General features: G+C 41.9%; 1 protein-coding gene across 2 annotated transcripts; it reads left to right on the forward strand.

Moving 5' to 3' along the window:
* Positions 1 to 9,041: 9,041 nt before the first annotated feature.
* On the forward strand, positions 9,042 to 13,916 carry LOC122541906 (solute carrier family 35 member D3). Of its 2 annotated transcripts, XM_043679105.2 has the most exons (4): positions 9,059 to 9,252; positions 9,585 to 9,660; positions 11,971 to 12,265; positions 12,433 to 13,916. In XM_043679105.2, the coding sequence occupies exons 1-4, from the start codon at positions 9,194 to 9,196 to the stop codon at positions 12,945 to 12,947; spliced, it is 945 nt and encodes a 314-aa protein (XP_043535040.2). In that variant the 5' UTR covers positions 9,059 to 9,193; the 3' UTR covers positions 12,948 to 13,916. The 2 variants fall into 2 exon arrangements, with proteins under 2 accessions (XP_043535039.2, XP_043535040.2); XM_043679104.2 differs by lacking the exon at positions 9,585 to 9,660 and having other exon boundaries at positions 9,042 to 9,252.
* The last annotated feature ends 1,210 nt before the right edge of the window (positions 13,917 to 15,126 follow it).

Below are 15,126 nucleotides of genomic sequence, written 5' to 3' on the forward strand. Positions count from 1 at the left end.
GGCAGATGGAGTTTAATTTAGATAAATGTGAGATGCTGCATTTTGGAAAGGCAAAAGAGGGCAGGACTTGTAAGGTCCTGGGGGAGTGCTGCTGAACAAAGAGACCTTGGAATGGAGGTTCATAGTTCCTTGAAAGTGAAGTTGCAGGTAGTTAGGATAGTGAAGAAGGCGTTTGGTATGCTTGCCTTTATTGGTTAGTGCATTGAGTAAAGGAGTTGGGATGTCATGTTGTGGCTATATAGGACATTGGTCAGGTCACGAAGGGTTCAGAAAAGATTTACAAGGATGTTGCCAGGCTTGGAGGGTTTGAGCTATAGAGAGTGGCTGAATAGGCTGGTGCTATTTTCTCTGGAGGGTCAGAGGCTGAGGGGTGACCTTATAGAGGTTTATAAAGTCATTATAAAGGCATGGATAGAGTAAATAGATAATGTCTGTTCGTTGGGGTGGGGGAGTCAAAAACTAGAGAGCATAAGTTTAAGTGAGAAGGTAAAGATTTAAAAGGGACTGAAGGGGCAACTTTTTCACACAGAAGATGGTGCATGTATAGAACGAACTGCCAAAGGAAGTGGTGGAGGCTGGTACAATTGCAGTATTTAAAAGACACCTGAATGGGCACATAAGTAGGAAGAGTTTAGAAGGATATGGACCAAATGCTTGCAAATGGGACTAGATTAGGTTAGGATATTTGATTGGCGTGGATGAGTTGGACCGAAGGACCTCTTTCTGTGCTGTACATCTCCACGATTTTAAAAGCTACAGCCAAGATCTGATTACTGCTGCGCTGTTCATAGGGAGCTGAAAATACAACTACTTCAGGCAGTACTGGCTTTCTTCTCTTATTGTAGTACCTATGAAGGGTTAATTCATGTACACCATTCTTTATGGGTGAATTAAAACAACAGGGATCATTTTCTCTCTCTCACACACACACACACACACAATCTCCTGTCCTCTACTCTGGCAGCTCGCTAAAGAAAGGTTTTGACATCATGTTAAAATGTACTGTATTTCTACACAGCAGAGGAACCAAATTGCAAACCCATTGCATGCAATAAAAAAACACTTTGATTTGCAAAGAAACGTTTAGTTTGTGCTGAGCGTTTCTGAAATATTTCAAGAAGGTTGCTAAAGTCCCAGAGGGCCATGGACCACACTCTCTACAGAGAGAGAAAGAGAACTATGGGTAAGTTTAACCTGACATTGAGAAATGGGCCCTTCATGACAATCCCAGCCAGTATTGGAAGGGAACTGAGGTATTGGCAGCGTTTGGCATCTTAAATCAGCTAACTGATTTAAGGTCCCCTCTTGACTAGAATTAACAAGGGCACTTGCCATTTATCACAATCAGTCTATTTAAAGAGTTGAATAACTAAACGCACTTCAAAAGCAAGCCTAGATTCTTCCATCCATGGAAAAATGCAATCCTTGAAGGATGAGATGGCACCTGAAGTAGAGTCTGATATTTGGTCAATAACATACTCTTATTATATAATATGCCACAAGTACATTTTCAGTTGCCAAGCTATTCTTATTTATTTAGGCTTGTGAACAGGCCTGCCTCAATTTAGTCTCTTTCCCTGGTCTTTCTAGACAAATTATAACAATGAACAAAAACGCATGTAAATCAGTAGTGCTTATTTTTCCCCACAGACCCGTTGTGTGTGTGTGAGTAAGTGCAGGGACTCGTTTTAAAAAAAAACAATGTGCAAAGTAATTTTAATCAACAGATCCACCACCAGGAAAAATACCCATGTAGCCAGGAAAGCAGTGTCGGACAGAGCCTGTAGGGACGATGCCTATGTGAAAGAAGAAGTGAAGGGGAGGAGGGGAGTACAAAATCAAAATAGAACTGAAGGGCAAATAAAGCACTCCACCTCCTGCAGTGCCCATTTCTCACTAAAAGCATAGAGAGTATTGGTGGACTGTGTGCTCCTTCTCCAGGGACACCAGGGCACAAACATAACCACAGATGAAGGATAGGCAGTTGGCCATGATGATCCCTTCTTTGGCCCACTGCCAAGACCTGTTAATGGCCGGCTAGACTAGCCAGGCCCAGGAACAGACCCACAGGGAGATCTGCTGACCTGCCTGCTCCCCTCTGCGCCAGATGCCCAACGATCAGGAGCATGCGGCTGAAGTGCAACCAAAAACAGAACAGAAGGTCTTTCCGATAGCTAACCCAGGAGTGCAAACACCCACAACCAATATACATGTGGTCCATGGAATCCACAACGCTCCAAAACAAACAGTTGGGCTGGGAGTCAGCCCTTCTTTCGATTGGGGAAGTATGCAGATGCTTGGTGTTTTATTTTTAAGTCAATCAAGTATTCTATGGTCAAGCCAACAGGTTTTACTTTGAAGGGAGGAGAAGAGATGTAGCAAACTCTTGTTATGATCCCCTTAGAGACCAAGAACTTTTAAGTAGAAGCAAAGTACTGGTGAAGGTCTGAAATGAAACAACAGAACCTTTTACTTTTACCATTTTTGAAAATAATTTTGAATTCTCAGTCATCAACTCAAAAGGATCAAATGGCCAGATTTTGTGTTTTAAAACTTTTAACAAAAGATTAAAAATAACATCAACTGAAAGTTATTAGATAACTAAGACACAGTATATTTTGTTACGTGTAAAGCAATTGGTGAATGTTTATGACACATGACATAGATGTAAAACGCCACTAATGGAGGAAACTGAAATAAAATATAGTTGCATGCATTTGAGGCACCAGGTGTTCAGAACCAAATGGTGTTTGTGACAATGTATGTGTGTGTCATATATATATAAACTTTTTTATGAGTAAAGTATACTTTTGAAATAAAATCACCAAAGGATGGAACAGCAACTTCTAAAGTTGGTGAGTGCAAGTTATAAAGTACAGATGAACAAGGAAGCGAAATGAAACATAAAAGAAAAATCAATCTCGCTTAAAATTCATACATTAATGCGTCTCTTAATTCTCATGCATCTTATTTACAGCAGTTATTATTCTTCAAAGTATTCTGTTGCCTGTGGGACATTTGTAGGTCATGAAAGATCTTCTGTAATGCGAGTTGATTGCCTTATGGGGAAAGTTAGATGAGTCGAAGGAGACTTAATTGAAACATAATCAAAAACTCTTCCCACCACAGCTATAATTTCTTCCAACCTCTTCCATCAAGCAAAAGATATAAAAGCTTAAATACATGTACTTAATTGAAACACATTCAATTTTGTGGGGACTTGACTGAATGAATGTTGAAAGGATATTTCCTCTTGTGGGAGAATTTAGAATTAAGGTTTATAGCTTAAAAATAAGGGTTGCCAATTAAGATACAGATAAGAAAATAAGTGTCAGAATTTCCTTTCTTAAAAGGCAGTGGATACAGAGTTGTTAAATTTTTAAAAAAATATATTTAAGATAGAGGTAGATACCAAGTAGGTGAAAGAGTATTTGGGACATAGACTCATAGAGTCGTACAGCACAGAAACAGACCCTTCGGTCCAACTTGTCCATGCCGACCAGATATCCCAAACCAATCTCGTCCCACCTGCCAGCACCCGACTCATATCCATTCAAAACCTTTCTATTCATATACCCATCCAGATGCCTTTTACATGTTGCAATTGAACTAGCCTCTGTGAGGTTGCTCATCTAATTTTCGTAGGAAACCATCAAGGATACTCCTCTTGACAGGCAATCACAAGCGAACAAACGACACAGATAGATGTGCAAATGATATGGAAAAGGCACATGCAAACATACCATTAACAAAGCCTTTTAGGGCAGAGCCCATGAAAGATCTATCTGAAGCATCAACTGTTTTTCTCTCCACAGATGCTGCCATACGTATTTAATACTCCCTGTATTTTGTTTTAGTTTCAGAAATCTAAATGCTATTGTCAGCATTTTGCCATCTCCCCTTCACCAGCCACAATGATTGATCTGCATAGTTCCTTTTATGACATTTTTCAACTTCCCCAAAGCGGTTTGCAACTATATTGCTGACCTGTCACTTTTTCAGAACAAATGTCCATGTTACACACTTGTCATTCAACCTGTATATTTAACACATATAGCATATCATGTTGACATGGATGAGCCTACTGTATTAACGAATCTGTATTGACAATTATATTACATGTTATTGTCACTTACAAATGTGCAGGAATGTAGGGTTGAAGTTAAAATCAGATCAGCCCATGACCTCATTGAATGGCAGATGTTAACAACAATTCTTGTTTTTGCAAGCTAAGGAATTTTCTATTCAGCATGTAATCTAAATGACTGAACCTTAATTTAGCCAGTAAGGAATTCTTCAGCAACCTTTGGAGCTGAACCTTAAATTCTGCTTAATGCAACAACTGTTAAGACTTCAAATGTCATCTCACCAATCTATCACATTCAATACTGAACTTTAAAACATTATTAAGAAATATTGGAATTATTCAGTATTTATATAGATCAAGGGATATATTTAATATAACTTGAAGTATTAATTCTCACAAATGCTGCTGAGTGTCTTCAGCATTCTCAGTGTTTGTTTCACATTTCCACCATCTGCAGAATTTTGATTTTATCCAGTTTTTGGAGGGCCAGACTTGAGACACTCTGCATGTATTGGAAAATCAACATGAATTCTTCATCAATTTTTGCACAAGTCCCTGAAATTCCTTAATGACCTTCCCAAGAAGTGATGTTGCATTCTAGGAACGTGCTGTAAGAAAATCAATCCTTAACAGTGATGCTGTTTGGAAGCTACAGATGACAATTCAGCCAATTTCTGGACTAATCAACACAAATCATCATGTTTCACTCATAATCTGCCAAAGTAATAAGAGTGACTGCATGTCAAAAATGTTTTCCTTTGGCTGTAAAAATACTTTGGAAAGTTCTGAGGATCTGAAAGGTGCTGAATAGCTGCAATGTCGTTTTTCTTTCTTTGCCATATCAACTCAAATGACCTCCTGCATATGTTGACAGCATCCTAGCGATCCAATGTCTCCCTTCAGCCTGCTTCCCAGTAACTACCCTCAGACAACTCTCACAAAATTGATATATTCTTGGGCATTAACAGCATTTACTGACATATTCCAAGGGTTTCCCCTAAAAACATTTGGGAAGACAGTGGCGCAGTGGTATTGTCACGGTAACAGTATTTCAGAAATAAACAGAACTGCAGATGTTGGAAATCTGAAAAAAAAATCAAAGTGCTGGAGAAACTCAGCAGACCTGACAGCCTGCATGGAGAGAAAGCAGAGTTAATGCTCCAGGTCCAGTGACCCTTCTTGAGAACAGATGGTGGCTGGGAAATAAGGCATCTCACACATAGAACATATAGAACATTACAGCGCAGTACAGGCCCTTTGGCCCTCGATGTTGCGCCAACCTGTCATACCAATCTGAAGCCCATCTAACCTACACTATTCCATGTACGTCCATATGCTTGTTCAATGACAACTTAAATGTACACCTCCTCCCTCACCTCTATCCAAGGCCCTAAAGGATCCTTCCACATCCATCAAAGTTTTACTTGCACATCCACTAATATCATTTATTGTATCCATTGCTCCCGATGCGGTCTCCTCTACATTGGGGAGACTGGGCGCCTCCTAACAGAGTGCTTTAGGGAACATCTCCGGGACACTCGCACCAATCAACCACACCGCCCCATGGCCCAACATTTCAACTCCCCCTCCCACTCTGCCGAGGACATGGAGGTCCTGGGCCTCCTTCATCGCTGCTCCCTCACCACCCGACGCCTGGAGGAAGAACGCCTCATCTTCCGCCTTGGAACACTTCAACCCCAGGGCATCAATGTGGACTTCAACAGTTTCCTCATTTCCCCTTCCCCCACCTCACCCTAGTTCCAAACTTCCAGCTCAGCACTGTCCCCATGACTTGTCCGGACTTGTCCTACCTGCCTATCTCCTTTTCCACCTATCCGCTCCACCCTCTCCTCCCTGACCTATCACCTTCATCCCCTCCCCTACTCACCCATTGTACTCTATGCTACTTTCTCCCCACCCCCACCTTCCTCTAGCTTATCTCTCCACGCTTCAGGCTCACTGCCTTTATTCCTGATGAATGGCTTTTCCCAAAACGTCGATTTCGAAGCTCCTTGGATGCTGCCTGAACTGCTGTGCTTTTTCAGCACCACTAATCCAGAATCTGGTCTCCAGCATCTGCAGTCATTGTTTTTACCTATGTGGTCTGAAGGCCTATCCATTTATTCCTGGGGAAAAATACATTCGTGAAACCAAATGTGTGAAAATAAATGCATGTAATGAAATTGATGAAGTATTGCCTTAAAACAAGAAAGGCTAGAGTGGTTGCAATACCTTGCTTATATAGTCCCTCACCTCCGAATAGCCCAACCTAAGAAAGGAGGGGGGGGGGGATAAGACGTAAGACCCGAGAGGTCCCTGAAGGAGACCGCCTGCTGTGGACACTACTCCCAAACTACAGCACTACAAGGGCAGGGGTGGAAATACAGAAACTGGTGGCTGCCCTTGAAAATGTAATTAATGATACCACCGGCGCAATGGGAGAAACTCAATCCCAGATATCAGCCATAACCACCAAAATGATAGCAACAAGACTAACAGCTTTACAGAATCGAATGGCTTTAGATTATCTCTTGGCCGAAAAAGGGGGAACTTGTGCGCTGATTGGTAAGGAATGCTGCACCTTCATCCCAGACTCCTCTTCCATAGTGGAAGATACGGCAGAAATAGTAAAGAAAAAGATAAGCAATATAAGAGAAATTGCGGATGAACGCCGAAAAGATGAAAGATGGGGATGGGGTGACTGGAGACTGACCGGTTGGGGAAAATGGGCAGCTAATTTACTAATAATTGTCGGTTTACTGCTAGGATTCAATGTGTTAAAATGGATAATGACTAAGCTGGTAATGTCTTTGGGAGGACAATACAAGCACAAGAAAGAGGGAGTAGCAGATTACTCCTGGAGTTTGAAAAAGACAGATTTAGAAGGACAGAAATGGCAAGATTGTGAACCTCTGCACCGTAGAGTGAAAAGAGGGCAGAAAATAAAATTGCAAAAACAACAAATGGGAAAAGAAAAGAAATGGGGGAGTTGTTAGAAATGGGGAAAAGTGTTGTTTTTGCAGATATAGAAAAAGCATACAGAAAAGGGGTACAGCAAGAGAACTATTAACTCTGCAGGTATTTAGGGAAGAGTATCTCTACTTTTCAGTGTATAATTGTGGTTAATTAAATACTAACTTTGGTGTGTAATTATTATAGCAAATAAATTCTTTTTAAAAATTATGCTTTCAGCAAAAAGCTGAGATAACTGAAATGCTTGGGCTATACAAAATGATACAAGTTAATGAAATGTCCGAAGATGGAATGTACCAGCAGAACTGATACAAAATGTTAAACCAGATCTTGATGTACTATCGACAAAATAATGTGTCAGCACTTACAGGGAGGAAGGTTGCCAACCTGGGGAAGGGGGCAATGGGTGTGGAGCATAGATGGGCAGAGGCAAAATACTAAGGGAGATTGAGTAATGCAGGAGTCGGGAGAGGTGACCTCGCGCAGCTCAAAAGTATAACTGTGTAGTAGTTTGAATAATCATCACTTCAATTGCTTTCTGCAATTGGGGTCCTTTCTTGCAAGATCGTAGAATAAATTGTCTTGTTTCCAGCTTTGGTGGTCTCGTATAATTTTATTGAATTTTGTTTCTAACATACTGGATTGACTTGAAACCTGTTCCCTCCTCTAGCTTATCTCTCCACGCTTCAGGCTCTCTGCCTTTATTCCTGATGAAGGGCTTTTGCCTGAAACGTCGATTTCGCTGCTCGTTGGACGCTGCCTGAATTGCTGCCTGAATTGCAGACCTGCTGGAGACACGCACGAGAATTCCTAGAAGCACGGCATTTCAACTAGAACTCTATCAACAAACACATTGACTTGTATCCCATTTACCACCCACTGAGAAAAGAACAGGAAACGACATCACCACAGGAAATGGCATCACCAACCCAAGAAAACCTAAACCCATAAATAAGAAGTGGGACATACCACCAGTGCTTTACCGGAGGCCCACTGATGATGTTACCTAGTATGGTGACAAAACGTCTGAGAACAAATCTCCCAGCTCAGCGAGCAAACTTACATCCAGAACCTCAACTTGTGCTACAAATCTTCTCAAAACTCGCTAAACCTGGCATGTCTGCAGCATCTGTACAGAGACGAACAGAGTTGATGTTTTGAGTCTAGTGACTCTTCCTCAGAACAGATGGGAGTTAACTGCACTTGAAATGTTCGCTGCATTTCTCTCTCTCCACAGATGGTGCCAGACCTGCTGAGTTTCTCCAGCTAGTACTGTTCCTGTTTCAGTAAGCCACACCTTGCTGATATGGATAATTTCAAAAACTCACAATAGAGTGAAGACATTCTCTTCACCTCAATTCTAAATGGCGCCCACCAATCCCCACACCATCCTTCCTGTACCTCCCCCCACGTCCCCCTCTGCTGGCTTATGGTGAGAGTATTGCGTTTTAACATTAAACTCTCCAGCTCAAGGAAGCAATATTGAGTGATGCTGAAATTATAATCAGAACCCACCCTCACCACGGCCTTGTCAATGCCACTTTTCCAGAAGGAAATTAAGAAAGTTCTGCAAGTACAAAAGAGACTCGCCAGCATCTGAAACGGAGCTCGAGCCTGCATTTATGTCACGCAAAGTGCTTCACAGCCAAATGAAGCATGGTTACCGTTGTCATGTAAAATATGCTGAAAAGATAGACAAATTGGGACCTGCTGAAGTGATTAAAGGGGTGATATGAAATTCAATTCTTGCCCTTTCTTTCAGGTGTTTATAGCTTCGTGTCAGGCCACACTCACAATGTTAACTGATTTTGGATGAACCATGTGCTTTGAGCATTATTTTTCCTTTTCTGATTTCCAGGTCTTTTCTTCTTATTAAATGTTGATCAGTACCCTGTAGATCATTGACTGCAGTGGGATTAAAGGTCTATGCAGATAGTGCAGACTGCCTCTCGCCTGCTGCTGCATTATAAATGAGTCTGAAGTTAATTTTTAATTGCATGCCAGTTGGTCTCCCCAGGATGGTAGCAGCAGTCCCTGCGCAGAACTCTGCTGGTCGCTGGCTCCAGTGCGGCAGCTGGTTGTTGGGCTTCTGGGCTGTCTACACACTCTGCTCCGGCTTCTCCGAGTTCTTCAATGGGGTCTTCATCAACCAGTACCGCTTCGGCTTCCCTGCTTTCATCGCTGTCTGTCAGGTTAGGAGAGTCAGCCGTACTTCGCTCTTGGACCTGTCATTTTATCTCTGCTGTCATTACTAATAAAAAAAATTGGGACTGAATTCCACCCTCCACCCATGTAATAGAGAATCATCAAACTATAAAGCACAGGAGGAGGCTATTCTGCCCACTATACCTGTGCCGACTTTTCGATAGGGCCTCTGGATTAATTCTACTGCCTCGCTTTTTCCTCCATAGTCCCCCATTTTTACTCCTCCCGTCTGTATATTGAGGCTTCTATTGACTTAAACAACTTCTATTGGGTTAATGCGGATACGTAAGTCAATCTGTCTTTTTACGATCATTTGTAGATGTTTTACGGCTGTTTTGGATCATCGTCACCTTTTGGAGTCAAAGAAGAATGTCCCTGCTTATGCCCTGAAATTGGTTAGCAGTTTTGTGTTGTTTTTGTTTTGTTTTGTTTTGGCTTTCAGCTTTCCTTTTATCCATTGATATGACGTTGGCATTACTGGCAAGTTTATTGCTCCATTCCCATAATGCCTTTGGGAAGATGGGCATCGAGCAATCCACGTGAACCTGTTGGAGACCATGTGGTGAAAGTACTCTGGGATGGCGCGTGAGGTTACTCTGTGCCATGAACAGAGAAGCTAGGGACAGGGCCTCTCGCTCTCACTCGGCCTTCTCATGTTTGTGTGTCAGTTCTTCAAGTATTGTGGTATGGTGCTGAGAATGAGTTGCTCTATCCAGAGGCTCGTTTGTGGCAGGAGACTCCCAGGAGGATAGGAGCAACACTTTAAGGATGTCCTGAAGACAGCACTGAAGAGATCAAACAGACCCTCGCCAATGTATGTGGGACACAGGCTCATGACCAACGAAAATACACAAAGTTCATTTGGGAGTTAAAAATCACACAACACCAGGTTATAGTCCAACAGGTTTAACTGGAAGCACACTAGCTTTCGGAGAGACGCTCCTTCATCAGGTGATAGTGTTCTCTGTATTAAACACAGGGACAACTGTTCTGTGTATTGTACACAGAGACTGCTGTTCTATATACTATACACTGCTGTTCCTGAGAATAGACACAGTGACTGTTGTGATACATATTATACGGAGCGACTGCTGTTTTCTGTATTATGCATAGGGACAGCTGTTCTCTATATGATATGCAGGGACAGCTGTTGTCCATATTATGCACAGGCACTGCAGTTCTTCACCTGATGAAGGAGCGATACTCCGAAAGCTAGTGTGCTTCCAATTAAACCTGTTGGACTATAACCTGGTGTTGTGTGATTTTTAACTTTGTACATCCCAGTCCAACACCAGCACCTCCAATTCATTTGGGAGGGCAGCAAACAAAATGAAAATGTGCAGGGGTGAAGCTGGGACAATGCAGGGTGCACACAAATGTCCAACAATGCATTCACTCAACCCAGCAAGCACCAGCTGCTCTGTGTGTGGCAGAGTCTATGGATTCTGCATTGGGCTAAATAGCCAATTCAGAACACAACAATTTATAGCAGAACCACCCCTGATCCTGTGCTGCAGTGGTAATGTCCCTACCTCTGAGCCAGGAGGTCTGGATTCACATTCTGGCTGCTCTAGAGTTATGCAATAACATCTCTAAACAGGATGTGGAGGAGCCAGTGTTGGACTGTAGTGGACAAAATTAAAAATCACACAAGGTTATAGTCCGACAGAGTCAAGAGTGTGGTGCTGGTAAAGCACAGCAGGTTAGGCAGCATCCGAGGAGCAGGAGAATTGACATTTCAGGCATATGCCCTTCATCAGGAGTGAGGTTTATGAGCAGGGCAGGGGCTGAGAGATAAATGGGAGGGGCGTGGGACTCGGGGGATGGTAGCTGGGAATGCAACAGGTAGATGAAGGTGGGTAGGAAGATGATAGGTCGGAGAGGAGGGTGGATCGGATAGATGGGAAAGATGATGGACAGGTCAAGCGGACAGTGCAGAGTTGGAGGTTTGGGACTGGGATAAGTTGGGAGGAGGGGAAATGGGGAAGCTGGTGAAATCCACATTAAACTCGTGTGGTTGCAGGGTTCCAAGGTGGAAGAGGAGGCGTTCTTCCTCCAAACATTGGGTGGTTAGGATTTGGCGATGGAGGAGATCCAGGACCTGCATGTCCGTGGTGGAGTGGGAGGGGGAGTTGAAGTATTCAGCCACAGAATTTTATTTGTAAGCTCTAGCTTTCGGAGCACTGCTCCTTCATCAGGTGGTAGAAGGAACAGCGCTCTCAAAGCTCGTGCTTCCAAATAAACCTGTTGGACTATAACCTGGTGTTGTGTGATTTTTAACTCTATCTCTAAACAAATTTAATAGAAAACATCCAGTCCCTTAATGACCTATTGAAGCGAATCTTCGATAGACACATGGATGGTAGTAAAATGAAGGGCAGGTAGATTAGTTTGATCTTAGAGTAGGATAAAAGGTTGGCACAATATTGAGGGTTGAAGGGCCTGTACTGTGCCGTATTATTCTAAGTCCCCTTTAACTTCCTCAACCAACACTAAGAATAGCAAATCAGCTGTCAATTAATGTAATTGTAATTTGTGGGATCTCACTCTGCATTAAACAGCCACGTAATGTGTTTCATGGTCATTAAATTTTTAAGGAATCTATTGCATGTAAAATTCTTTGAGACTTTCTGGGAGACATGCAAAGTGCATGTAAATCCAATTTCCTCTGCATAGTACTGTTCCATTGTGTTATCTTTTGTTAGGCATTATTGACCGTTGTGGTGCTGCAATTGCTGAGCCAAGCCAGACTGTTGAAGATCCAGCCGTACTCACTGGAGAGTGGAGAGATTTTCCTGCTTCCTTCTATTTGTTTTAGTTTTCATTCAGTGCTAACCCTGTGGGCTGTGACCAGCTCCAACTCCGTAGGGTTTAATTTTATCAGACAGTTTACACCCCTGGCCACCTTGGCATTGACTGAAATATTCAAGTTGAAGAAAAGAACACCCTCCAACAGTGCTTTCTTGGTATTGCTGGTGACTTTGTGCTCTGCTCTTGCAGGTAAGATTTGAAGAAGAATATGCTATTCTAGCTAGCCTTTTACACCACTGTACTTCAAAGTTAATCATTGCAGATCTGTTTTAAGAAAGTGCAAGTGTAAAAGAAACCATTTCCAGTGTTTTATTCAGCTTTCTAAACATGAATTGATCTAATTTGTTCCTGCTTAGGGATTCAGAACTTCACTGATGAAGCTCTGGTATATGCCTATGGAGTATTAAATCTCATGTTCAAGAGCACGTACCTCATTTTGATCCAGGAGATGTATGAAGACCGCAAGTCGTCGGTGGTGGATGTCTATTACACGTGTAGCATTAATACCTGTCCGCTGCTGCTGCTATACTGCCTTCTCCATCCTGATACTCCTCAGATCTTCTCATCGGGCAGCTGGTCCAGTCTGATCTTTTTGGGCTTCTTCTCCTTGGTGCTGCTGCTTGGGTGTTTGCTGAATTTTCTTGTCTTCCTGTGCACCTTGCTGAGCTCAGCCCTGACCATGAACATATTTGAAGTTGCAAAGACAGACATACTGATGCTGAGAAACATTTCCCCACATGAATGGACTTTCTCACTCCCTCTTCTCACCAGCCTTCTCATCAGTATCAGTGGAGTAGGGGTCTATATGTATAAAGAAGCCTGGAAGCTGAATACAGGAATGAAGAAAGAGGCAATGTGTATCACCACCTGAAAACCGCTCATTTTATCCTAAATATTAGCATATAAATCAGAGGACACTTTTCATTCCTGCTTCATCCAAGAATGCTGAATCATTGTTGGTTCCATGACTACCATTCTCCACTATTGTGTTCAACTATCTATACAAAGTACAAACCTCACTACTGAATGGTGGAAAGCTGTTCAAATCAACTTAAAAGTCTTGCATTCATATAGCAGTTTTCACAAAATCAAGTGTTTTGCAGCTAACGAGATACTTTTTGTTGTATTTAGGAAATCAGCAACAATTTATTCACAAACCCCCATGCAATTGTGATAGTGACCACATATTCCCCTTCCTAAAATATTGATTAATGGATATATTTGGTCAAAGAACCATGGAAAACAGCTCTGCTCTTCTTCAAGATTGCCAGCTGATCTTGCTTATCTGAAAGATAGGCATTTAGTTTAATGACTGCATCTCTGACATTGCAGCACTACCTCAGCACATTACTCAAGTCTCAGCCCTTAAGTTTCTGGAGTGGGACATGAACATAACTCTGTTTGAGATGGGGCAAGTGCTAACCACTGAGCCACAGTTAACTTATAATATCTCAGACATGATATGCCATTGCACATGTTCCAGGAGGTTTTTCCTTAAAATGTACAAAGACTGATTGCAAAACTTGTGCTAACTCAGCTTGGACCTGACACATTCTGGGTCAGTATGTCTCAATTAATAGGAATAGGGTTAAAAATAAACCATTAGAGCAAAACACCTTTTAAATGAATCTCACCGTTTTTACTTTACTTTCCCCTTCCCTTTGGCCAATTTGGAAAGGGCCATAGTTACTGAAGTATTCAGAGCTGTACAGAACTCAAGTCTTTGGACTTTAAGTTTTTTTTGTCATTTATTGTTGCACAGAGTGATTGTTGAAAATGATACTTTCTTTTGAATAAACCCAAATGTTATGGAAATACTCGCATTTTTATCTCTAACTCCAACACTTTCCCTTCCCGATTTTAAGCCACAATTCAACAGGCACAACTTGCCCTCCAACACCTCTGGAAGTGACTGTACTCAAGAAGAGAGTGATCTCAGTGACCTGTCGTATTTTGCAGCCCATCCAATCATTACCAACCTACAATAAATGAAAGGATTCTCAATCTGTTTTACTCCTCCCTTGCCCAACAATTCATACATCTTGAAATCATCCCAACCTTTCCATCTGGTCGGCATGGACGAGTTGGGCCAAAGGGTCCATTTCCATGCTGTACGTCTCTCTGACTCTATAACTTAAGACTTGTGCTGATTATATTGAGCACTTAAGAGTCTGGTGAAAGGATTTTATGAATAATGAATCTATACATCATTTGAAAGTGGTGAAGATGTTGCAAGATTGCAGAGTTTAAACATGAATGTCATTGTGTAGAGATGTGACAAATTAAGGTTCTGTAACTGATTACAGAACGATAGAGCTGGGAAGGGGAGCAGATAGAACGGCAAGTAGTCAAGATTAATTGTCAAACTGGGACCTTTCAAATCAGCATAGCTCAGCAGAACTGGATGCATTTACCCAATCAGATGTCAGGGGATGTGCATAGATTCTCATTACAAATAAAACAATGAAACATGATGTTAACCTAACTTGTCTTTAGCCCACAGCCCAAATGTTTATCTAATTCACTTTCCAGATTATAACTGCTTCCAACCACTTTTCAGGCAGTGCATTCCTGATTCTAACTAATTGCGTAAAACAAAAATCTCATCGTGTCTTGGTTTTATAGCCATTTCAATCCTTAAACAAAAAAAAACTGCAGATGCTGGAAGTCAGAAACAAAAACAGATTGGTGTAAAAACTCAGCAGGTGTGGTAGCATCTGTGGAGAGAAATCAGAGTCAATGTTTCAGTCCAGTGACCCTTCTTCAGAAGATGCTGCCAGACTTGCTTTTCAGGTTTTGTACCTTCAATCCCTATTCTCAGGGCATCAGCGCTCTTGACTGTAGCAGCAGTTTCTTATTTGCCAAAACACTTGGTTATTCAGAACACCTCTAATAACTTTCCCCTTAACTATTGCTTCATGAAGAACAATTTTCAGCTTCTCTAGTCTCTCCCCATAATTTAATAGTATGCCCAAACAGATCACAAACCTGCACCTTTCCACTGTTCCATTCCACCTGATTATCAGTAATCTGTTACTACATTGTCCTCC

Source organism: Chiloscyllium plagiosum, unplaced genomic scaffold (genome assembly GCF_037043375.1).
Source record: "Chiloscyllium plagiosum isolate Xiang-an unplaced genomic scaffold, Cpla_swu_hap1 HiC_scaffold_43, whole genome shotgun sequence".
In the NCBI taxonomy this organism is placed as follows: domain Eukaryota; kingdom Metazoa; phylum Chordata; class Chondrichthyes; order Orectolobiformes; family Hemiscylliidae; genus Chiloscyllium; species Chiloscyllium plagiosum.

What these genes read in the sequence shown, in the direction of transcription:
- LOC122541906 (XM_043679104.2), top strand. Translation starts at nt 9,058, where the DNA reads ATGCCAGTTGGTCTCCCCAGGATGGTAGCAGCAGTCCCTGCGCAGAAC. An exon ending in CTTTCATCGCTGTCTGTCAG is followed by an intron (nt 9,253 to 11,970) that starts GTTAGGAGAGTC and finishes ATCTTTTGTTAG; the next exon opens with GCATTATTGACCGTTGTGGT. An exon ending in TTTGTGCTCTGCTCTTGCAG is followed by an intron (nt 12,266 to 12,432) that starts GTAAGATTTGAA and finishes GTTCCTGCTTAG; the next exon opens with GGATTCAGAACTTCACTGAT.